Source organism: Pseudoliparis swirei, chromosome 5 (genome assembly GCF_029220125.1).
Source record: "Pseudoliparis swirei isolate HS2019 ecotype Mariana Trench chromosome 5, NWPU_hadal_v1, whole genome shotgun sequence".
NCBI lineage: Eukaryota > Metazoa > Chordata > Actinopteri > Perciformes > Liparidae > Pseudoliparis > Pseudoliparis swirei.
In genome coordinates, this window is record NC_079392.1 from 12,419,145 (window position 1) to 12,444,494 (window position 25,350).

The 25,350-nt window shown below is 43.2% G+C and overlaps 1 protein-coding gene across 1 annotated transcript in view; it reads left to right on the plus strand.

Annotated features, from left to right (window-relative positions):
• ryk (receptor like tyrosine kinase) overlaps positions 1-23,805 on the plus strand; it is a 39,247-nt gene extending 15,442 nt beyond the window's left edge. The window contains exons 4-16 of the mRNA XM_056414586.1: positions 337-468; positions 1,698-1,757; positions 2,402-2,543; positions 3,830-3,930; positions 6,450-6,533; positions 9,386-9,511; positions 14,211-14,297; positions 14,795-14,864; positions 15,528-15,660; positions 17,834-17,943; positions 18,072-18,231; positions 20,129-20,265; positions 22,027-23,805. Coding sequence (XP_056270561.1) covers positions 337-468; positions 1,698-1,757; positions 2,402-2,543; positions 3,830-3,930; positions 6,450-6,533; positions 9,386-9,511; positions 14,211-14,297; positions 14,795-14,864; positions 15,528-15,660; positions 17,834-17,943; positions 18,072-18,231; positions 20,129-20,265; positions 22,027-22,138 — 1,454 coding nt within the window. The 3' untranslated portion in view covers positions 22,139-23,805. The remainder of the gene's footprint in view (positions 1-336; positions 469-1,697; positions 1,758-2,401; positions 2,544-3,829; positions 3,931-6,449; positions 6,534-9,385; positions 9,512-14,210; positions 14,298-14,794; positions 14,865-15,527; positions 15,661-17,833; positions 17,944-18,071; positions 18,232-20,128; positions 20,266-22,026) is intronic.
• Positions 23,806-25,350: the final 1,545 nt, after the last annotated feature.

The following is a 25,350-nucleotide window of genomic DNA, read 5'->3' on the forward strand; positions in this document are numbered from 1 at the left end:
CGCTAGCCCACGTCGATGTGTCCTTGGGCAAGACACTTAACCCCAAAATTACTCCCGTAACTGTTTACGGTGCATGAATGTGTGTGAATGTTAGTTACTGCTCATGTGGAGGTGGAACTGTAGCTCCTCCCATTAGTGTGTGAATGGGTGAATGATGTCATGTAGTGTTAAAGCACTTTGAGGGGTCGCAAGACTAGAAGAGCGCTTTACAAGTACAGGACCGTTTACATCTTCATCTTGTGAATGCTAATGTAGATTCAAACCAGATGTCACACACTGCAAGAGACCACGTTTCTCTAAATGGCGCATGTGTGTGTTGTGTGCGTCTCTCTACAGTCTTCAGAGTGGACCTCTTCTGTTCCGGCAAGGTGGATGGAGAGGCTGTTTTAACAGTGCAGCTCAATCTGACCATCCACGCCAACAACTACACAGTGCTCAACTTCAAGAGGAGGAAAATGTGTTATAAAAGTAAGTCTTTTTTAATAGTCAACTAGTTAGGTGGTGCAGCCTTACTGAGTGCTTTTAAAAAACATGTTTCACATATTGTGTGTGTGTGTGTGTGTGTGTCGATACTCCAGCAGCGGGGAGATTTCCAGGTTTTCCCATTCTGCATTCAGTTCTGTGCTATTTTCAAACATACTGAAGATAATTACGTGTGGCCAAGAGGCTTCTTGCCATGTTCCCCTTTGGAAGCAAATGTATTTCCCATTTTATTTTGAGCGGTGCTCAGCGTGTCCGCTGGGCTATCGTACCTGTCATCTGTGTTTCTTGGATTGCACCTGGAGTGTCACAAGCAGAGGACAAACTGTGACGTGTGCTTGCTCTTTTGTATTTGCACTCCCTGAGCTCACTGACTCATTTTTAAATACAGAAACCCAGAAGCCTTAAACCCTTAACATACACAAAAAAAAAAGCTATTTCAGGTTTGTGTGGCCCTGGGCCTGAGAGGTTGTGCTTTCCTGTCAACTGGGAACCATCAGAGTGAAAAATGCTGCAAGACTCGACTCTTCTACTTTTTATCTTGCACTCTTGTATTTAGTTTGTACTACCTATCAGTTTGAGAACTAAGGACTATGAGACGAAGAAGAAGTTTGTTTGATATGAATGTAACTTCAATAATAGTTATGTAATTGCTGATTCATCTGCTATATTCTACGGCATTCCCCTCTAATGAGAGGCACTAGACATTTGGATCTTTACTGACTAAAGCAGCAGAAAAAGCTAACAGCGGATCATCACTACTTCTGAGACGGCCATTTAGCCTTTTGGTGGTTTTATTTTCCCTTTTTAAGGCTCGTGCATTTTTTCTTTCGACACCGATTTAAAACACCATCGACAACCTTTTAACTTTAAATCACACAAACTACATTTACAGAGTTGTTGTTGTTAAGTCTTGTGCAAAGAATACCTCTCGCACTTAGCGGTTGCCTCTTAATGTGCCGGCGGGACGATTTATCGGGGAGTTCATGAGATGTGGTTGAACTAAGTACGTAGCTCTATATTATCTGGACGCATCAAAAGATAATGACAGTGAAAATGTATTTTCCGTTTCATAGTTCATCACATAAGCGTTGTCTATTTTCCTTTGAGCATTACAGACTGCACTGAATATTACAGATGTGTGTGAATGCAGTCTGCCAATCAGTTGTGAGTAGAGTTGATATAATAAATCTCCGTCCTCCTTCCTCTGTGAACAGGAATAGATGACCCAAAGAGCCCCATTCCCCTCAACAATAACACTCTTCCGCGGCCCGAAAGTAAGTTGTCTCACCCCCACATCGTGGTCCGCTTATCTCTGTGTACCATCTGCACGTATTTTCAATCATCCGCGGCATCAGCCTGATCAGACAGTGGCTGCACTAGTACGGCGAAGTCTCAATAGTGCAGTAATGCATGCGAGTCAAAACTTTTAATAACGAAGGCGTATGATGTCAGGGTTTATTCTCCTTCTGAAGTGCACTCTGCCACCCCCCCAGCCCCTTTTAGAGTGGCTGTCCTCTTCCAGTGGGATTATTCAGGCTCTTTGTGAGCCTACTTCCACAGCAACAAAGTGCCATTAGAGGGTTGTCTCCTTCTGCTTGGGTAGGCCAGAGGAACCTGGGGCCCTCTGAGGCTTTTAGAGAGGTGATGAGAAAACCCTCTCAGACACTGTAACCCGGGCACAGCCTCTACTACTCCATGCCTCCATTAACCCTAAGTGGAGCCCCTCAGTGCTCTTACAGTTCTCCTCACTCGTGCCTTTATCTCATTGCCTTACTTTATATTATTGCTACTGCCGCTGAAGCTTTAGCTGTAATGAGGGTGGTATTTCCGTGTGCCTTACTCCCCCCCTCCCCCCCCCCCCCTCTCCAGTTTCCCCTATGCCGTGTCTCATTGTTAACATGCGGCTTGCTTTCATCAGTAGACGGTGTCACCGCCCCCACCACCTCCACCCAGGTGTTCTACATAAGTGTGAGCGTCTGCTGCATTGTCATCTTCCTGGTGGCCATCATCCTGGCCATCCTGCACCTGCACAGCATGAAGAGGGTGGAGATGGAGGACAGGTTTGTTTCTTTTTATTGTCCTGCTTCCAGACAGAACATAGTCCTTTTGTTATGTATATCAGCGAAGCAGCGGACACTCGTTGCAAAGAAGCGGATTAAACCAGCACACGGCACCGCAGATTTATAACCAAGCTGTGACCCTCACTCATGGAAGTTATGTTGGCCGTTCATCGCCCAACAAAAACAGGTCATCTCCACGGAGAGGATTACATCAAGTTGAAACCCTCACTAAGATGTGAGCCATTGGGACAGGGGAGGATCTGTCTCAATGTAGTCTCTGTAACGTTGTTTGGCCAAAGTATTTGATCACTTTTGCACAAAAGGGATCCTTGTGTCAACTTTAGAGCCTTCTTTAAAAAAATTACTTTGTTTTCTGATTAGCACGAGGTCAAGCATTAGTTTTATCATTTGAGGACCTTTAAGCAGAACTGCTCAGAATTTGCTAATTTTAGTTTCTCAAATTTAAATATTTGCATTTTTTGACGGTAAGAGCATATTTAGTTTTTTGCATTGATGGTCAGACAAAAAAAGGCATCTTAATCTAAATGTCTTGATTTATTAGGGACCTAAAAAAGAAGTGAGAAAATAATTGTCAAATTTGTTGATTAAAATATTGATAATTGCAGAGCTACTATTTAAATGAGTCTGTAATGAGCAGTCGCTGCTTGAAAGGTCAAACTAAGCCTGGTTATATCAGAAGTAGATATCAGCACGTCACTATATTAAAACAAACACACACACACTAGTTCTTTTGTCGAGATTACTTGTTGTGAAATGTTTGCACTTGGTGTAACTGTTGCACGGCTCACTGGACATGATTACTTGTCAACCATTATGAGCTAGACTTTTGATTGAAATGTACTTATATCATGATGTAAAGTGGGAAGATGTCCAGTTACATTTCACAAGAATGAAACAATATGCCTCAAATCACAAGGGTAAATTAGCTCGTTCTAACCCTGCATTACATGAACACTTCTATTTCTTAAACACACCTATCCCCCATGTTTGTTAATATAACAAGGTCAATCCAACTTTTACAAAGACATCTGCACATAAATGTAATACCCTGAGGTTATAACCAGTAATTGCTTTTGATTGGACAGTGATTTACACATAACTAAGATGTTCACCTCTAATGGTGCAGCCTCATTTCATGGATCTACAACTTTTAAACTAATGTGTCGATTTTACAGAAGACTTCACTTAATAATTCAGAAATGATTTACCAAGTCTTGGTTCCTCTGGATAACTGCTCTTTGCTCCTCTTCTGTGTGTCTACTCAGTGTGAGTGACAGCGGCAGCTCACAGGGCCTGTCTCAGCCGTCCACCCAGACCACGCAGTACCTGAGGGCGGACACGCCAAACAACGTCGCCCCTGTCACCAGTAAGAGATCTCACTCCCCCTCTCACCGCAACACCCAAAGGCAGCCAAGTAACGAGATGCAGCATCAGTTCACATTTCAGGTTGCACACATTTTTGCAGTGACGATTACACGTCCAAGATGGCACCCAGAAGGGCTTAAGCACATTCAGGCGGACTCGGCCTCTTCTCATGCTTGTCCAAATGCAACGATCGACTGTGAATGACCCAGTTAGCTTAACTGGTGTCATACGGTTGTAATGAAGAACGGAGTCCCTGCAGTGATGTTCTCCATCTTGTTGTCGCTGCTACCCCTTGTGACTCATTACAGTCTGAGCGATGTGTTGATGTACTCGCTGTGTGCTTTGGGTCAGGCCAGTTGTTCTGCAGTTAGAGCAGCCCCCTTTTATTGGAATTGAACACAGACATGGTGTAACAGAGTTATTGTAAATTCTAAACCTGAGAACTTTGTTAGGATTTCAGCTCTAGCTAATTCCTTCCAGTAGAGTTCTTTGTTAATATTTAGTGGTGTCAGATGGCAAAGTGTGATTACTCACACAGCCCTCTGTTGTCTCGGCTGACACCCACTGTAATTATGGCTAATTATGTCATGTATTAGTGAGTGGAAATAACATGGCATGCTTTGCGATATAAACGCTCTGATCAATTTGCTGTTTACAATGTGGACTTGGTGTTTTATTTGCTGTGATTACAGTGTAAGTGATACGGCCATAAAATGAGATCCAGGGTTCTCATTTCATAATGTGTTTAACCTGACCATAATACACCTTCTACCTGTTTCACATTGTTACGCAATTGCATAATTTGTGGACTGTTCATGCCTGTTGTGTGCCGGCAATAGACCGATAGTAATAGTCTTTGTAAAGGAATGCATCTCAGAAAACACGCTTATTCACTTGCCACTTTTCAAGTTGGTTAAATATAATCCTGCGAGCAACACGGCAACAAGCGACAAGTCATTCCCAAAGGACGCCGCTGACATGAAGCTGCAAACTGATGCATGACTCTTTTACCCCAGTGGTATTTAAAGTCATAACTACAACAATGAATGTTCGTCAACGTTTCCGGCAGACCTTAGTCGATTTGTTGCTGTCTCGCTCGCAGTGTGAACGTAAGGTGACAGTATGCAGCCAGTTAGCTTAGCTTAGCATAAAGGCTAGACGCTTTGTAAAACCGCGACACTTCATTTTTACTGTTCGGTTTTTAATTGAAGAAAGTAGTTTGGACATGCTGATTGGTGAACTGGAGAGGTGTCGGCGTGCAGAGTCTCCTTTGGGCAAAGCCAGGCCAGCTGTTTTCATCGTTTTCCATCTTTATGCTAAACGACTTCTGGCCGTAGAATTCAAGGAAACACTTTGTAAAGTGTGTATTTAGCTTCTCGCAGAGAGCTCGAGAGTTCACTGGTTTCCAAACGGATTAAACCAATGCAACTACTCATGTTTAGATGTGCTGGTGTGTTGAACAGTTTGCCAGGCAAGCCGTTTCCCAGTTTCTCTGCTCAGCTAACCAGCTAATCTCTGTATTTACCAGCCAACACCCTGTCTATGTCCATCGGAAACACAATCTGCCTGCCAGAACCTCTAAAGATTACTCATTAACAGGTCATTTTTTTTGTTTAATCCGTACAAAAACCAAAGGAAAAAACTAAATAAATTATTATTATTATTTCTAGACTGGAAGTAGAAACGGAAGTTATTATGAGCCGTCATTGTACACCAACACCATCAAAATGAATTCACAAACAGAAAGAATAATTAAATGCAAATGTATATAATAGTGAAGTATAAATCAAGTCATAATCCACATTTACAGCCCAGTCACTCTGCGACAGTCTTGGAGAGATCCGTCTTCCTCGGGTTGTCGCAAGATTTTGTCCGGACTCTTTCAAAGTTTTCCTACAACATAATGGTAGGAACAGGTTTTTCCAAAAATATTCATCTCATCGCAAAGTTTTTGTCAGTGAGATCCACGGGTTATTTTCCATCCACATTCAGTTTGGTAGACGGGCTGCTGGTCACACAATATATGTTGGGATACATCAGACCGTTGACTGTAATCACCTACTTGAATACTTGAATCTTGATCTCAGGCACATTGATCTCGATGGTTTCTTCTTGAAACCACTTGAAAAGCACATCAGCTATGTATTTATGTGCCTCGTTGTCAGAATACGATTCTTCGTTGCCCTCTTGTGGATGCAAACCCACATCTCGACTGCTGTGCTCTTTATTTGACCCTCCTCCATCCCTGATGTCTTAGCTTAATGTGACTATCTGCACCATCATCCACTCATTGTATTACTTTTTATAAATTACTCATTGCCTATTTGTATTACTCTACTTGGCATGCATGCCCGGTTTGATTTGATTTTGTGTGTTTGAGCTGACGATGTACAACCAAACAGTATGCATCCATCCATTCTTTGAGGTCATGTTGTAACTTGGGTGAGCTATCCCATTAAATCACTTGTTTTCTCTCACTCCCCCAACCTCCACTCCCTCCCCCTCTCCCCTCGTCCCCAGACAATCACCCTGGTTCTGCGCCCATACTCCAGCTTGCTGCCACCTCCTTCCAAAACCCCGGTGCTCCCCCACATGAAACTAAAAGTAAGTTCCAGTGAAGCCGAAGAGACGAAACGCACTATTTTGTCATCGCGTGCAGCGTCGTAATGGACAGAAACACTTTAATCTTGGACATATTTTGGCCCTGCTTGGATAAATTCTAAACATGGCTGTATTTCTGTCGTGAGCAGTCGGGGAACAGTACAGCTTTTTTATAGAAATGAAGTCTTCCCTTGTTCTTGTTCAAGCCTCAAACGCCTTGCTGCTACATTTACTGCTTTACGCTCGCGTTGTCTGCCCTCTTTGTTTGGCGACTTGTTGTGCTGCGTTTCGTAAGTTGCACATATGCTCATTTAGGCGTTGGGAGTTTAACTGAGGAGCCACGGAAAGGCCCAATAAACTAGTGCTGAAACAATATTATATCAATCAATCCAATTTATCCACGGAAAAAGAATTGTCAACAGGTGTGATAAGTGATCCATTCTTCTCGTTGTTGTTCTATGGTTCTAGCCTCTGAGGTGCTTTTCTCTGTTGTAAAAGCAGAGACCCGGCTCTTGAGTACTTGTGATTTAATTATAAAAAATGGATACTATCTTCTTACATTTTATAGACTAACCAATTAATGAATGTTTATAAAACTAATCGACGAACTGATGGCTGAATGATGAAAATAATCATAGTTCTTCAATAATTTAAGATGAATGACAGACAAATGTATTAAATTAGTTGTAGATGAGTCTCGTTGTGTCACATCCTTCATTCTGAGGTGTTAAATGTAACTCAAGTTGATGACGATGCTCAGAAAAAACGTTTCCACTCATTCTTTTGGAGACTTAACTACCTCTACATTATTACTCACACCAAGTGAGGTGCACGAGTAACCAAAGAAACGCTAGTATACACCCATGCTGAAATCATTCCTCATCAACCAATCGTATACATGTAAACAGTATGAGTATGTCAAGTGTTGATAGAAATTATTAAATGAAGTATACTTAAGTTAGTATGCAGACTATACTAAACGGCATACTATTTACCATAAAGATGATTGTAAAGCACAGCACACAGTGTGCACCGTTCCTACCTCGTATGGACAGGGGTGGAAGTAACATGCAAGTACATCAATATTAAGTAACATTTTTATACTTTACGAAGTGTATATGTGGCAGTTGTCTCCAATTTGGCCTCGGCTGCTGGCTGGTTGTTAATCAGTCAGCTGCAGCAGCCGACGCTGCTCATATAACAGTGCAGCAGAGCTGGAGTTGGGGGGGAAGAAGAGTGAGCAAAGGCGCTGTCATGCGGTCTGCTGTGTTGGAGTGTGGATTGAAATAAATATGTTATCGAACAGAACGTCGTTGGTTGTGGCTTATCCTTGCTGCTTATGGGGTAACCCACGGGTGACGGCCAGAGAACCGTTACAGTATTATTATTACTTTGCACATTGAGACAATTAACACAAAATATGCATAAACTATATTATTATAGGTCAGGCTACCCCGGAGTATATAAAGTAATTCAAATTAGCCTTAATATTAAATTAATGAATACTTAAATGCATCAATAATTATAATTCAATCATGTTATGTATTTTAATCTGAACTGCACCATCCTGCATAATGAGCACTTTGACGTTTGGTCCTTGAAATGTATTTCGATGCTTTACTTTAGCATCAAAATACGTTTCCTAGAGTATGACTTTTAATGCAGAACTATATGTGTATCGATATTTTTACACTGTAGTTTTGACCCTTTTACATGAGTAAAATATCTGAATACATCCAGAATAGTGTAAACAGCACTAGTCTGGCCGTTGTCATGCCGACCTCTTCAGGGGCATTACTTTCCACTTGAATGGGCAGTATTTTTGCGAGAAAGTATAAGCAGTGCACAAAAAGGTGCGACAGACTGCATTGTTGCCCATATGTATCAGTGTATCAGTTATCGTAGTGTTTTTTAATTGTTATATTTAGAGTTTAGTCCCATCACTGTCATTCTGTTAAAAATGCATGTTTCTCTTATTTTGACCTCCAGGGGGCAGCATGGACCTGTATTGTGTTTATACTCACAATCACAGCAGAGATCTAACCTTTTAATCAAAGTCATTTTTAACTTATGTTGCAACGTTTTCAGCTTTTGAGCTTGGGTGGAATCTATTTTGTTTTATTTATGTATCTATTAATCAAGGCCAGGGATTGACCCCTCGTGCTTTAGTCTCACAAATCAAGCTCTTAACTTACATTTTCGACAGATAAGTACAAGTATCACATGTAGCTCAGGAGAACCAGTAGGGCCTGTTGTCTCCTGGAGGCAGATCGACATTGACCCATGAGATCGCCATTGACTCCGACTTCATCTGGCGTCTCGGTTCTTCCGCTGTTCTAGCAGCTCAGTTTTGCCGAGTCCTCCTGAGCCGCAGTGGCCTGCAGGCCCGGGAGCTTACAATGTGTTATCTCTCCTCATTTACATATTGTGTACACACACACGGACACAATTTATATTGTGAAGAGAATTATCCAAACTCTCGTCTACCTCAGCAAGCCAGCAGCTATCGACTGAGTGAGTAAATAGGGAGGTTATGTAATGGAAGTTCTGTAATACAGGACTTTGGATGATGTTGCTTTGCTGCAACAGGTGCAGTGTACCGCACACGGCTGGCAAACTATGTTACTTGTAATTGCTGGAATTCACTGAATTCAAGAGGAGTCTGTGTGGTTACTATGAAGAAACCTTTCTGTGAGTAAGTTAAATCATTCACTTTCCAAATAAGTGATGGAAAGCAGGAGTGCCCCAGGTTGATTTCCCAGTGTTAACCCGGGTTTGAGGAGCTGTCGAGCCCTTTTTTTTAAATATTTTGTTTACATCTGTGTGTGTGTGTCTGTGTCCATCCATCCTCTCAGGTTACCCGTCTCTCCGCATTGAGAAGAACGACCTGAGGAGTGTGACTCTAATGGAGGCCAAAGCTAAAGTGAAAGACATCGCCATCTCAAGGGAGAGAGTCACACTGCGGGACGTCTTACACGAAGGTATTCGACTCTAGCTTCCACTTTTGTATTCTGAGAAAGTCGGGAACGTCATCTCAAGAATGTTCTGCTCTTGGCTCTTCTAGTAGGTGCAGCTCAAGGATTGTGTCATGCAGAGCATTTGACATTTCTTCCCCTCGCTTTGCTCAGGAGTATGGTACTGAGCTCTGAGAATTGGGCTTCATACTTTTAATCTCACTTGACAAACTGCTTTAGGATTGGGCAATGAATCAATTATTAGGAAAGAATTCTGGGGGGAAAAAACGAATTGCACACACATGGATAATGGTAATAAAAACGATGATAATGGCGATCATATATCTGAGGATTATATATGTCATACATTAAAATAATGTTTTGATTTCTGAGGAGAAAGACAAAAACATCTTGAAGTCTCATATATTTATTCACAATAACAAGAGCCTCTACAAACTGAAGAGAGAAATAGCCAACAAGTTGCAACAATTAAAAGGCGTAGAGAGGATCTTTGTGGAAGTGCAACACACCCAAGCTATCCCATTAAGCTGATGATCCTTTTGTTATTTCTTTGAATGAAAGAGATGATTTTCTCTAGAAGCCTGAGATGTCAGCTTAATAGATAAACCTGATACCTGGGGATATAATAGTGGTACATATTTTTAAAATTATAAGTAGCCTCCAACCATATAATTAGGGATGAAATGAATGCCATCTTGTTCTTTGCACAACGGGTGATATAAACTCACAGGAGAGCAGCCACTGTAACACTACCCTATTCTGATATTTGAATATTGCTGCCGATAAGTTTTGTGACCAATCACAACTCCCCATCGTTTTCACAGCCCAACATTTCTCTTTTAAAGGAGTTTGCTTTAAATGGGCCTCGATCGTAACTGTTCAGGAGCCTCAGCTGTGAGTTGTAACCATTGAGGAGCGTTGCCAGTTTGCAAGCGGATGCAAGATGAATTACATGTTCCCATTTATTTTTCAGGAGCTTTATGAATGCATCCGTACAAGAGGGGTGTATTCATTTACTTTTTGTGTGTCTGCTGAAAAAAGGCGGCCTATGAACATGATTGCTGCTTCTTGGGTTGAATTCGCATTCCCTCAATCGGACGGGGTGTCGGTGAAACTTTGCCATGAACTAAAAATGGCAAAAAGTTTGTTCTTGCCGAGGCAAATTACATATTGGCAGAACGCCTGAGACGGTGACGTTTCTCTCTCCCTTTCTTTGGCTTCGAATGAAAGAGAAACCTCACTGTTTGGGCGCCGGCTTTGTCTCCAGCAGACTCCCTCACGTTAGACACCGGATGCTTTTAGAGACGATTCAGCATCGTCTCGGCGTGATGGGGACAAACAAGAACGCACGACGCTCTCTGGAGATTGTCCCGTGTTGGGGTTTGGTTTGGCTGTGTTTACATCACTCGATGTAACCCTTCATCACAATGGGAGTGAAAAGTGTGGGTGTTTTTCTAATTTTCTTAACCCTTGTGTTGCCTTAGGGTCTTTTTTTTTTTTTTCAAAATGTGTTTATTTGGTTTTTCTTTTTTTTTCTCCTAAAAGGAGGAACAAGTTACAAATACAGTAAACATATGAAACATGTTACCAGACAATAACAAAATAAAAATACAAATGATAAAAAATTAAATAAATTATATAAAATGACACTCCATACTGGATGGCACACTCATTGGTACATTTGTGAGGGGTATTTAGACAGTGGGTTGCTCAGAGATTGTACATGGGTCATGACTGTAAGGTCACTTTAGAGCCCTAATAAATTGGGGCCCTTTACAAAGTCCAAGAAGGAAGTCCACATCTCTTCAAACTGTGCATATTTTCCTTTCAGTGAGTATGTTATTTTTTCCATGGCTATAACTTGTACAATGTCCTCTAACCAGCCTTTGGTAGTCGGCTTCTGTATAGATTTCCAACATTTTGCAATAGTCCGTCTGGCTTGTAGTAGGCATAGGATAACCATCTTTATGTTAGCTCTGCTGAGGTTAATGTCCTTTGGTATGAGTCCCAAAACACACATTCTTGGGCACATAGGGAGAACCACCTTTGTTGCATTTGAGAGTGTCTCCACAGCCATCCTCCAAAATTCCTGTACTTTTGAACAGGACCATAAACAATGGAAAAGTGTCCCCCTATGTGTTTCACATTTAATACATACATCAGGAATATTAACATTGAAACGGTTCAAAAGCTCTGGAGTGATGTACAGCCTCATGGACCATTTGTACTGTAACAGTCTGAAACCTGAATTAGACGTTTGTGTTTGTGATTGGGTACAAATATTTTGCCATTCCGACTCCGTTATCTCCTCCCCTATGTCTGCGCACCAGGCAAGTCTCTTGTCCTCTGATGTCTCTGGAGACCCAGCTGACAAGATCTTATAAAAGATGGAAATAAGTCTTCTCTGGTGAGGTCTTACCATAATGTTTTCTCTTAGGGTCATTTTGACCCGAATCAATATTACACCCTCCCCCCGCCTTAGGATTAATTTGACCCCATTCAATGTTTAATGTCGGTGTTCTTTCGGTAGTCAACAAACAAACATAAAGTGCCTCACACTTAAACTTGGAAAACAATATTAATTCTAATAATTTTCTGGAGGTTCTAATTGCTGGCGTCAAATTGAACCCAAAGGGTAAAATATGTTAGTAAATATAAAGGTAACAGGAGGGTGAAACATTGAATCGGGTCAAAATGACCCAAAGGCGGGGGGAGGGTGTAATATTGATTCGGGTCAAAATGACCCTAAGGCAACACAAGGGTTAATGCTACTCTGATGGTTTACGCGGGTTGTTTCTCTCTAGAAATTGAATGAGCATGGCCAGTCGTCTTCGTTTCATGTAATATTGTGGTCTTTAAAGTGTTACTGTTGAGCTGTAACTGGAGCCCTCACAGATTCTGTCCCTGCTCGTGCCACGGCTCCAGGGATGACGACCATGTTGATCAGTCGCTCCAAAGCTTTGGTTCAAATGGCTTTGGTTTATGATAGCCGACATGTGATTTTAGTATTGTTTCAAAAGCTAATCACTATAAATAAACCCATCTGCTGATTGTGAAATCTGTTCAGGAAGCGACCATTATTATTGAAATTCAACATGCACGCATGTTGGCGCGGGCCTGTCCCTTAAATGAAAAGGTCAAAAACTCTTGTGTGCTTCTTCGGTTCACTGAAAAGAAGAGTGACAGCTCCGAAACGGTAATAAAAAGCCGTCCATCATTACGACACCAGACGCCTCCCGTTTCTTCCTGTCTCAACCTGAACACACCGCCACACGTCGGAACAGCTACTACTTTTCATTCTCCAGGTCAATTATTATCATTAGTCATTATTCCTAACGTGCGGTAGACGTACAGTCTAATAATGGGCAATTAATGATTATAATTTCTTTGTGAACATACTTGGACTCATCGAAAGCAGTGCTCCGTAAACATCTGTCAATCACTGCTGAGTCTCGGTTAGTTTGTAAATAGTCCGTGTGAGCAGGAAACCGGACCACAGCTAAAATGGAACAATACATTTGGACCAAACAAACCCAACTCCAGATGTGAGAACACCCTCAGGCAGCCGTTCTATTCCAGATTATTGGTCTTGCCATTTGCTCGGCTGTCTTCTGAATCTTTATCTCTTAGTCGCTCCGGATGTGCAGAGCTTTGATCGACTGTGACGAGTTGCCCTTGGTTTGGGTGTGGTCATCAAACACGCCGGGACAGTTGCTGACGGTCTCTGACGTCTGTTTGACGCTCTATGACAGTTGTTGACGCTCTATGGCAGTTGATGATGCTCTATGGCAGTTGATGACGCTCTATGACAGTTGATGACGCTCTATGACAGTTGATGACGCTCTATGACAGTTGATGATGCTCTATGACAGTTGATGACGCTCTATGACAGTTGATGATGCTCTATGACAGTTGATGATGCTCTATGACAGTTGATGATGCTCTGACAGCTGTTTGGCGCTCTTCAATGGCCGACCTGGAAACTTCAGCGGGTAATTTTGCCTTGTGTGTTTATTTTAATTTTTCTCTTTATCTATTTATTATCAATGTGCTCCACAGCCGTCTGCAAGTAAATACACTGGCGAACATCTGTACATGCGAGTATACCTTTCCTTCCACGTACACAATGCCATGAATAAATCTTCAAAACACGAAGAGGCAAAGACGAATGCGAGACAACCAGGCCAAGTCTCGGAGGCGCTTGTTCTGACTGGGGTTCTGTTCTTTGAGAGCCAGCAGGTCCAGACAGGCTTGAGGGAGACGGTTAAACACTAACCCTGTTGTTGTGCTTTCGACTCCTCTCCTGTCGAAGCACAAGTTAGCCCCGGGGCTCTGGATTCTTTTTCCTTTTTTTCTTTTAAGTTTATGTTGATGGTTTATGCTCTCACATTTTACCTCTGCAAAGTCCTGGAGCCATGGGGTGACAGTTTAGACAAAGGAGATGATGAACGTGCTCACTTGGCCTTTCCATGTCCGACGTGAATCTCTCTTGTTTTGTCTCTCAGCGAGCCAATGCTGCCTAACCTCCTTTTTACAGAGCGTCTTCAGCAGAAGCATGTCCACCTCTGTCCACCTCTGTCCACAGCTCAGCCAGGCATTTCTGACATTTCTATCTTTTGAATGCGGCGCCTCCGGCCGCGTGTCTTTGCTGCCCCCTTTTCACCTCAAATAAATAAAAGACGCTGTTGGTTTGTTCTTGTGACAGGCACGTTCGGGCGCATCTTCCACGGCGTGCTACTGGATGAAAAGGACCCCAGCAAGGAAAAGCAGGTCTTTGTGAAGTCGGTGAAAGGTAGGCGCTCCGTCCTGGCCGCACTGCACGGTTCAATGCGTAGTTGTCAAAGAAATTTAAAAAATAACGTAAACTCACTAAAGAGGTTTTCTAAGTCGAGTGTTGGTTGGGAAATAGATCGCGGCATGTGTCGGCTTCCTCTGCCAGCTTCCTTCTGACCCCCGCACTCTCCCGTGTTTACTCAGGGAGGGGTGGATACCACTCGGAGAACAATATCCCCATGCCAGTCTCGGCTTTTGTTAAACTCTTCACTTCCTCCTCACTCGCCTTTTTTCTGGGGTGGCGGCAGAACAATGCCGCTCCCATAAGTATCAGACGATGGCAAAGCTGCACACGCAGATAAAAAGACCGGACCTCAGTCAGCACAAGTCAAGTTTCCCACTACAAATGAGTGTTGGCTAAGGAAACACATATTAGTCAAGCACCACATGACATTCTCTATTTCTGCCAGATTGCTCCATGTTTTGAATCCGTTTATGTGTCTGTTTTAAATTCAGATAATGCGTCTGAGGTGCAGGTGACCATGATGTTGACTGAAAGCTGCAAGCTCCGTGGACTTCATCATCGGTGAGTGGAAGCGAACACAAATCACTGTTCTGTTTAGTTTGGTGTTTCAGTGCATTTGCCTTTTTGTTGATAAAACAATTTAAATCGAAAATATTTTGTGAATAGTCAAATTGAAAAAACAAAAGAAGGCCTAAAACCCCGATGTGGAATGCATCTTAGGCCGTAACTTTATCATCACCAGTGAAGCGTGTTCCTGCAACAGTTTGAGCTGTCAGTGAGGAATCTTTTCTTTTGGATGGCTCGGTGTGAACGCTGATGAAAGAACACAACAGCTTTCCACAGAGCACACGCTGTAATGTCGACTGTGAAGGGAACAACACGTCTTTTCCAACATAGACACAACACTCACAAATGACTCGCTTAAGAAATGATCACACTGTGAATGCATTGGTGTGAGTTTCAAGTTGCAGTCGCTAACGAAGCCCCGCGTTCATCAGCAGGCCTGCTACCTAATTGAATGTAGATTGTCGTCACGTCGGCCCGCTCCTTCCTCTTTCTCCTTTTTGAGGTCCGTTGAGTCCGAACATCGCTGACGCTTCCTCTTCCGCAACAGTTTGGATGACCCCGCTCGCACTTCCATCTTCCAAGAATCCCTTCGACACACGTGCATCAACAGTGTGTGCAGCTGTGTTAAAACATGTCGGTCCGTCTCTCCGCACTCAGAAACCTGCTGCCCATAAGTAACGTGTGCACGGAGGACGGAGAGAAGCCCATGGTGATGCTGCCTTTCATGGCGTGGGGGAATCTGAAGCTGTTCCTGCGGCAGTGCAAGCTCGCCGAGGCCAACAACCCACAGGTAAGCCAGAATATATCAATATAAATACAAACACTTATGAAACCATGACAATAAATGCCTCAAGAGTCAGTATGGCATTGCACCGAGACGTTTATTAAGCTACGAAAGTAAAGTCCCCCAAATTGGAAGGAGGGTCTGATTCCGACCTGACAGAAGGTCGACACAAAGTTAACCTCAACCAGTAACAACTGATTACACTGTTATGAGGAGGACTGTTGATATAGCCATGAAGTTAGTGCTCAAGGCAGAGATTTGTATGCACTATGTAAAGACAATCAGGCTTTTGTACAGGTTAACCCCGAGGAGACTTTGATGTGCTTGGCAAAGCCACTGCATAAATCCAACCAATCAATCAGCTGCAAGATACAGATGTAGCAAAACATTCACAAGACGAAGCTTGTCAACCATTTGCATTCATAACAAACGGCTTTGGAAGGTTTCAGGTAATACACACCAGCACCGCCGTTCTCTGCAATCTCATTAAGTACTTTTGGCAGTTGTAGGAGACAAAGACATAGTCAATAAGTTGTGCTGTTGCAATAAACATTGACCTATAAATCAGAGGTGCATCAGTAGAGGGGAGTCAAAGCACTGAGGGAGCACAACACTACAATGTGGCATTCATTCTGGAAGTGAACATCTGGTCTGGGAGACAAAACAGTGAAGCGGGGGAAAAAACACAAATAAAAGGTGTTGACCTTTTCTACACTTTGACCTTTTCTTTCACTGACAAACCAACTGTTGCAGTTGCTGCGCAGGGTACAGAGAGCCGGGTACCAGCTCAACATGTCTCAGTTTTGCTCGAGGTTGTTGATGGAAAATGTTCTCATCTCCCTCCAGTGATTGCCAAGACTTTTTCCCAGTGTTTTGGGATTCATTCATCTAGGTTGTATTACAATGTCTACTGCCAGAAAGATTAAGCTGCCTCAAAGACTCCCCCCCCCCCCCCCCCCAATGTGTGTCCGAGCCAGGGATTGGTCGGTGGAGTGAATTGGATCGGATACAAAAATATATACAGATCATCTGTGGGAGAAATAAAATCAGGTTTCCCCCTGTGGCTCCTTCTCGTGCTCCTCGTGGCATGTGCAAGATTCTGAACCTTTAATTACTGTTTAGCTGTTAAACGAGCAAGTTGTTTTCAACGTGGCGACCGGGTCACAAACGAAGCACAAAACAAACGGCTTCATGTAATGTCTCCCTCTCCGACCTCTCGGTGAGGGGTAATCTGTTTAATTTCAATCAAATGTCCCCTCTGTTGTTCATCTTCAGCATTAGTGTCATCATCTGTAAACCAATAAATCAGAGTCTGCAGCCGTGTGAGCCGCTCTGTGAGGCTGTACTCAAGCCCAGCATTCTGAACACCAACATCAGCAGCGTGGCGGTACACCGACGGGTGGATATACGTTGTTGGATGAGCGTTCATGCCAATGAAAGTGGGCCATGAGGTCAAAAGATCTTTATGCACTGCGTCCTCATTGGTGAAGTCCAAACAGCAACCCCGCCTCCCACTGCTCGGTCTCAGCTCGCTTTTAGGCTCTTAGTGTGTTCTACAACTTCCAGGACCTAATGGTTTAATGAGGGCTACGCAAAGTGCTCGTACTGGGAAGCTGATGAACTTCAACAGGAGACATCGAGGCATCTCTCTCCTGAAGTAAGCCTATTGCCGACAGTCTTTCTGGGCCTCGTGGTCGGCACGTGATGGACCCAGAGATATTTATTCTTGACGGTCGGCATGCAAAGGCGCTCATGTTGCTAGTTCAGTGTTTTAGCACAAAACATTTTTTTATAGGTTTATCATGCTAACATAGGCTAGATAGCATTAAATGTAAATCAACTTTCATTGTCACACATGGACACACACACAGCACACAGTGACATTTGACATTTACATCCGAGTGCCTTGCTCAAGGGCACCTTGACAGTGCCTTTTCAGCCTTGCACTTGTTTTGAAAGACTGAAATAGTCTCTGAGATGTAACTCCCATCTTTGACCCATGGTCGACCGTGTGCCGATTTATAGGAAATGAAAACAAGTTGACACAGAAGACCAACTTCACCTCTGCAAAGTCACACCACCATCGCCGGTCTCCTGTCCCCACTCCCTCCCTTTTTTATTTCTTGTTTTTCCTCTCTGCTTCTCAAATGCCCATTGCCTCTCCCTCATTTCCTCTCAGGCAATCTCTCAACAAGACTTGGTTTACATGGCCATCCAGATCGCATGTGGAATGAGCTACCTCGCTCGCAGGGAGGTCATCCACAAAGACCTCGCTGCCAGGAACTGCGTGTGAGTGTCCCCGCCCTCATTCGCCCTCGGTTCTTCTTTCAGGTGTTTTGGTAGTAAATTTACATTTGGTTCTCTCTCATGTGTGTCTTTCTCCCCCCCCCCCTTCCTACTCCAACCCCCTCCCACAGCATTGACGATAACATGCAGGTGAAGATAACAGACAATGCCCTTGCCCGAGACCTATTTCCCATGGATTACCACTGTCTGGGGGATAATGAGAACAGGCCGGTCCGCTGGATGGCCCTGGAAAGTTTGCTCAACAACGACTTCTCCAGTGCGAGTGACGTGGTAAGAACCGCGGCACTTGATATGCAGTTTACTTCTTGCAACAACAACCATCCAACCGAACATCTGAGGACACTGTCGCCTCAAGAGTTTTTACATCCTCCGCTCCGACAATAGTTTTTTGGGTTGTTCAACGATAACTCAAAACAGCCGAGAGGGAATGCCTTGATTTAGATTTTGGTGGTCAAAGGTCACTGTGACCTCTCGTTTGGCCCATCCTCGAGAACGCCATATCTCAGGAATGTGTTCATAATTGGTTACACACATCCATTTGGACAGATAAACTGATCAGAATGTTGTGATCAAACATCAAGGTCGCTCACCAGGTGACCTGGCTGAACACATCCCTGACCACAACTCGAGACGTGGTACGATAAAGGGGGGACATTTTAGAAAAACATGGTAACTAGGAGGCATCCAACCGCGAGCGCTAACTCGAGCTTAATAGCTACATAAGGTTGATGGTACAGAGGAGGTTGATGCCGGAAATGTCACCAATTGTAATGCAAGCCGTTCTTGGCTGCGTGGTCAAGGTGTCAAAGGGAAGGGAGGTGCAGCGTGTCTTGTCCAGCTTTCCTGTCTCAGGATAGGGGAGCGGGCGCGGCAGAGACAGTCGGGAAGCCCGACAGATCCTTCGAGAGATGGCTCGGGCACGAGTCAGACACGCCCCCACTCCTCTGCAGTCCTCTTATGGTCACATCGCTTCACCCCCCCTCCACTTACAGGAAACGGAGCTTTACAATTCAACAAAGCATTAAGGGGAAGTCCAGACAAGTACCTGGAGCTGTGTAGCATCATCCGAGCATCACACATGCCAGCGTTAAGCACATCAGTGCCTTATCCCCTCATGTCTGGTTAGCACACTGAGAAAGTGACTTATCGGCATGTTTAGGCCTTGTTGGGACAGGTAGCAGTGATGTTGACAGAAGCCCTCCCATCACTGTGGCCCCCGTCCTCAATCACTCCCTTCACTTCCTTTAAAGGTTTGGTGTCACCGCGGTAAAGGTTAGGACACACTAACGCAACAGAAGTTCACAAGTCACTGTCAGGTTGGTTTTATTTCAGATAACGATCAGCGGCGTCCTTAGAGAGAAGGCTGAATCACTATTGATGACTATTTTTGTCGGCCATGGGATTTTTCCATTGGATTTTTGTGTAATTGCAAAAACATCTTCACAAATGAGCACCACTTTTAAGTGTGCAATCACCAAGAGTAAAAAATATCTAAAATAACATTAGGCTGGAATCAAACGACACCGCTGCCACATTAATGATGGACTTGAACCTGTTGGCAACCGCCTCTTTTCAAGATGTATAAAACATTGTTTTCATCTCTTCCACTCTTGTTAACCATAGACTTTATTATTACCAAAACACAATGGGGGAAACAAACATTGACTTTGAGACAAAGGTTCCAGGTTTTAGAAGTCATTCCTGCAGCACTCGTTACCAAATTACACGTGTGGCGTCGACACCTTCTGTGAGCTTTAGTTTGAAGAATGACCTCAGATGTGGGTTAACGGTAAAAGTAACACTGATATGGGAACACCTCTTTTCCTTGTTTCCTACTTGGAGGTCAGCCCGAAGGGTCAGCTCAACAATGTGCAGGGCGGGGCCCTCGCTGACACGGGCCCTTGACCCCCTCGGCCTTCCCTAAGCACAACGGCCACCCGACCGTTTACTTTCAGCTTTCTCAACAAAAGACTTGCAGCAGAGATTCACATTCCGTCTTAAATGTTCGAGCATGATTTCCTCGCATTGTTCCCGAGGAACATTTGAGCATTTCCTCACTGAATAGAAAATGTGGTTGTGTTTATCCTGTGTGATGGTGACACGTTACAGCTGTTTAGAAAACGTTGCAAATGGATGCTCGGGGTTCTAACCTGTGTGCTTTTCGCAGTGGGCCTTCGGAGTGACGCTGTGGGAGCTGATGACTCTGGGGCAGACCCCCTACGTCGACATCGATCCTTTCGAGATGTCGGCCTACCTGAAGGACGGGTACCGAATAGCACAACCAATCAACTGCCCAGATGAACTGTACGTTGGATCCCATAGACAAACACCACGATTTCTTTTTCTAACTGATTCTAAATGAATGCAACGACGTCCTCATGCCCTCAGTCATTGTTTTCTCGAGAAAATTGGTTGAGACAATAATAGCCAGATAAATCAAGATTGAAAGTAAGTGTTAGTTGCCGTCATAATCAGATGATTACTTTTTTTTGCTCCCTAAATAATTTTTTATAAAAAGAGCAAAACAATGAATCATAGAAAAGGGAAGTAATCAAGGATTAACATCAACAGATATGATCAGACGGATTCATTTTGAGAAACAGCAAGTCGATAAACCATGACAAGGCATTGGAAAACAGCTGCACAAGAAACATATAAATACATGTTGTCTGAATAAAAATATTCATTATCTTCTAATCTACAATTTCAACCAAACGGGCGTCTGAAACAGTACGGGGCCAGATTGGGGTTGTGACTACTATTCGTTAAATGTACTAATAAGCAGTCAAATATTTTTTTCCGCGCTTGAACTCTGGCTCGTCCTGATGGTCGATGCAGCAACCGGCGCTAGTGAGCGGTGAGCTTATCAACGACCTCGTAACCCTAAGAAGGAAACACACACGGCCGACCTGAATATTCACACATTTCAACGGAACACACTGTTCAAAATATGGCCCGTACTGTCTTTGTTATGTTCTCTCAATTCTAGATTTTCACTACGATGTTCCCGTGCCATTTCTTTCCATCGCCCTCACTCGCTTTCCGACATTAAAACCATTTGTAAAATATAGACACGTCGTTTAATTCCACACATCATTTTTTATTATATTTTAGTGTGGTCAGCCAATCGTCTTCTTTAATAACCAAGAATAGTATTTGTTCACTTCTGAGCTTCAGAGGCACAAAAGTCATCATATATTCTTTGTGCCTCCTTTTGATTTGTTATGACAGTTTTTAAATATAATTTTTACTCACCAAAAAAACAAACGTGTGCTGGAAAAACCTTGAATAGTTTTAAATATCCATAAAGGCCTCGAGCAATAATCACCTGAAATCTGTTGGATCGCCCAGTGTAGTTTCCTTCTCAGTACAATGAGGGTGAGGCGACGGCTTCCTTTCACAAATTATCAGAGGTTGCAAAATAATGCGTTTTAAGGGGCATGTGTTGATTAATAAAATGATTATATCTTCCTCATTTATATCAGCACTAGACAGGCAGCTCCTGTTTCAGTACAAAATCATATTTTAGTTGGGGGGGCATTTCATTACAATGGCCTGCAGCTCCACATCACCCTCATTCTCTCCCACACTCACACACACAAAACTATCACTGCGTATTAGTCATTGCATGTACAAAATCTAATATACAGTGTAAATATATATATATATCATGGAGGCGCATAATAATATGAAAACAAACGACACATTTGAGGAAAAACAAACAACTGAGATTGTAAGTAATTTGCGAGAAAAGAATTGTGGCAGCGCCAGCTGCTGTCTGAATTTATTTTGAATTTAGTTTCAATGCAAAATAACTTTTGTTCTTTTCATCTTTTTTTCTGAATCAGTGCCATCTTGACACACAAAAAAGAATTTGCTTACGTTTTTTTACTTGCAAATCTCATAATAGCAAAGTTCATTCTTCTTGTTAGTTATTTTTCAAAATATCACCCCCTCACTCTGTTTGATGTATTTATTTAAATTCACCGACAAAGGCCCGAATGCGCCGTCAACCCACGTGACCCCGCGATGGCTCCTGACCCGGCCCTTCCCTCTGTCTTGCAGGTTTGCTGTGATGGCGTGCTGCTGGGCCCTGGACCCCGAGGAGAGGCCCAAGTTTCAGCAGCTTGTTCAGTGTCTCACGGAGTTCCACGCGGCGTTGGGCGCTTACGTGTGAAAGCAAGCCGCTCCTTCCTCCTCTTCTTTCTTTTCTTTTTCTTTTAAAGCGAGGACTTTGACACTGAAGGCTTTGTGGACACTATTCATAAGGAACACATGTATGAAAACATGCCTTATCAGACAAAAGAGCAGACTTAAGTCATGATGATTTGTATTCTGTACAGTTCCTTTTGGAGTTTTTATATAGTTGAATTCCCTTTTTACAGCATAGCAAAGTAAAAGGATTCTTTCTTGAATATTGTTCCGTCTGCTTTGAAAGCGTTTAGAAATGGCAACCGTGGTGCTCTTTCCTCGCATTCCCGGATATCTACGTGCCAGTGGACACAGTATTTTCTAGAGTTTTGTAACTTAGTGAAACAGCGTCAACAGTAGGAGTGATGCGGATGAGAGTAAGTGGATCGGTTCCGGTACCAGAGTGGACTCGAGGGGCTTCTTATGTGCGTGGAACCACTGTCCAGCACGCCGCAGCACTCTTTGCTCCGGGGCAGCTCGGTACGAGAGGCCTCCTGGAAACCAGATGGCGGTTTGTCCAGGTGAATTGTTAACGAGGGGCACAGCGCCGCCGCGTGGTCTGGAGGACTTTGAGGATCAGACGTCTGGACGCCACGGCTCGGACAAGAGAGCCACATGTTGAACAACGTCTGGGCTGAGCTGTGGTCACCGTGGTCATTTGAGATGCCACCGCCTTCTTCCTCTTCCTGCCGTCTCTACATGTTATTCTCCACCGTCACAAACCTTCTCAGACAGAACTATCATTACGTTTATTATTTTATATGCTTGATTGTTCTGCGTCAGAACACAGCCCTCCACAGGAATTTACTTTCTTTTCTTTTTTTTAATGACAGATTTTTATGGTGAGTAACTCAAACACAAATAATCACTGTGAACACGTAGAAACTGCTGACCAGCTCGGTCTAATCGTATTCCCACACCCTTTTAACATCTTTGTGATGTGTCTTTATGGTCACTGCATGTTGAATTAAGGTTTTTAAACTGCTTCCCGATTTCATATTCACAAATTAAATGGGATCTTTTCAATATAGAACGTCTCCGAGAGTTTCGTATTTCTTCTCCACGCCGGTATCGCTGAGCTCAACAGCTCCCGTCTTTGTGAGGGAGAACGCCCGACGCCTGATGTTTTGTCTTGTACCACGAAAGCCGCAGTTAAAGCCGAGTGTTTTGGTACAAAGAATGCTTTCCTGTTTAGGAAAGCCCCCAAACACAGCGGTGGCTTCTTGTTGTTCAACCTTGCAAAACATCGTGAAGAACTGGAGAACCAAATGAGTAAAGCTACCAGTACTCTAGGAGCTGTGTTAGCAGAAATAAGCCCCGCCACCTGCATGAAAAGTGAGAATGTTGTTATGGATTCTATCTGGTTCTTATTCTGTCTGTACGATTTCCTCACCAGCAGAAGCCTCAATGGACAACGATACAATGCAGCCGCAGGACATGTTGAGTAAGGAGGAAGCTGTTGTGCCACAACAGTTTGGGGTTTAGAGCCGTCTGAAAAGTAACAACCACAGGTTTAAGGGGTTTCTGGATTTAGTTTCGACACAATCATCAAGAGAACTCTGTAAACCTGTCATTTAGAAAGACAGGGTCCCTGTCCATACTTGTAGCATCATATTAAAAAAAAAAGTTGGTTTTCATCCTTCTAAGCTTTCAGCTGAGTGTGACTCACCTTTTTGGATCTGCATTTAGTTATTGTCGTTCAGTTTGCTCAAAGTGCATTTGTCTTACTGGTGTTCCTATATGTTATCTACTCTTATGTGCTAAATTAATTTCATTTATTAATGAAATTAATTAGTTTATTTTGTGGAGCCCAACATGCCACATTTGCCTCAGAGCTTTACAATCTGTACACATACAACATCCCTGTCCCAGGACCTCGCATCAGATCAGGAAAAAACCTTTTATGGGAAAAAGGGAAGAGAAAAATGTGACAGGTCTTGTTCTCACCTTTTCAACTTGGACACCCTGAATATTGTGTCTCGTATCTGGCATTGCTTAGGAAGACGTTTAACCAATGAGAGCCCCAGGAATTATAATGATGGTTATTAAACAAGGACAGGTAATCTTGGGACATAGCAAGATGTACAAAAGAAATGATCCAAATGTTAAACACAATCATTACATTTGGGCTGAATGAAATGACAACTAGTCTGACCAGACACCAGATCCTCATTTTTTTCTTTTTGTTAGTATTTGATCCATTGATTGCTGTCAAGATGTAAGCAGATTAACAACACTACAAATGTTTCATAACAGCAGCCTTTAGGACATGTACGATCGTAAAAGTTAAGCTTAATTATCACTTTTCTCAATCCCGCCGTTCAGTTCGAGTTTGTTTTGTTCAGTGCTTCAAAATGATTTATGACCGTGACTCATAACTGCTCGATGCCTGCGTCAGGTCACATAAGCTGCAGTGGTGTTGTTCAGACGGACTGAAGGTCACAAAGAGGCCAGTGGCCCTGAGAGAGCAACAAGCTTGTTTTAGGAACCGAGAGGAAACTGTTTCAACCCAGACCCAGCAACACAATCTGATCACCCGCAGTCTGAGGTCTCAAAGTGTATCTGTGCGTGTGAATATGGAAGGGGGGGGTTGGTCAGCAACAATTACAAAACTTCATGCTGGATATTTTCATATGCTCTTTTCATGGGAGACATCTTGATATGTCAGTCTTAAAAAATAAAAAAGCAGGGGTTTAAATAGTCAAACCAAAGCTGGCTGAATTCCATTAAGCTGTTTCGGGGTCATGGCGTCGTGCATCTCTGCTCACCGTCACGGTTTATTGGGACGCTTGAATAACGAAGCCCTGATTAGTGTTATGAGGAACACCTGTGCTGTTTCTGCTGCGACAAGTTGAACATGCCTGCTCTGGAAGAAAGTAGAAAACAATCATTTTTGCATGATTCCAGTAGTGTTTGACGTAATAGATATGCATACAATGAACCGTGAGTCGCACTTAGGGACATTTTGGCTATTAATAAGTGTTTACTTGTTGTGTACAATCACATAAACATCAAGTGTCGCGTTTCTACAGTAGCCTTGATCCAAACGGGTTGCAGGATGTTGTATCGAAGGCGCCAAGGTGCGGTCAAATCCTACACTGGCCCTTTTAAAGCTGGTCGCTTGTGAGCCGACACAAGTTAAGCAAACAATTAAATGAAGAGTACACAGTCGAGCTAAAGTATTCTTCCCAGTGACAA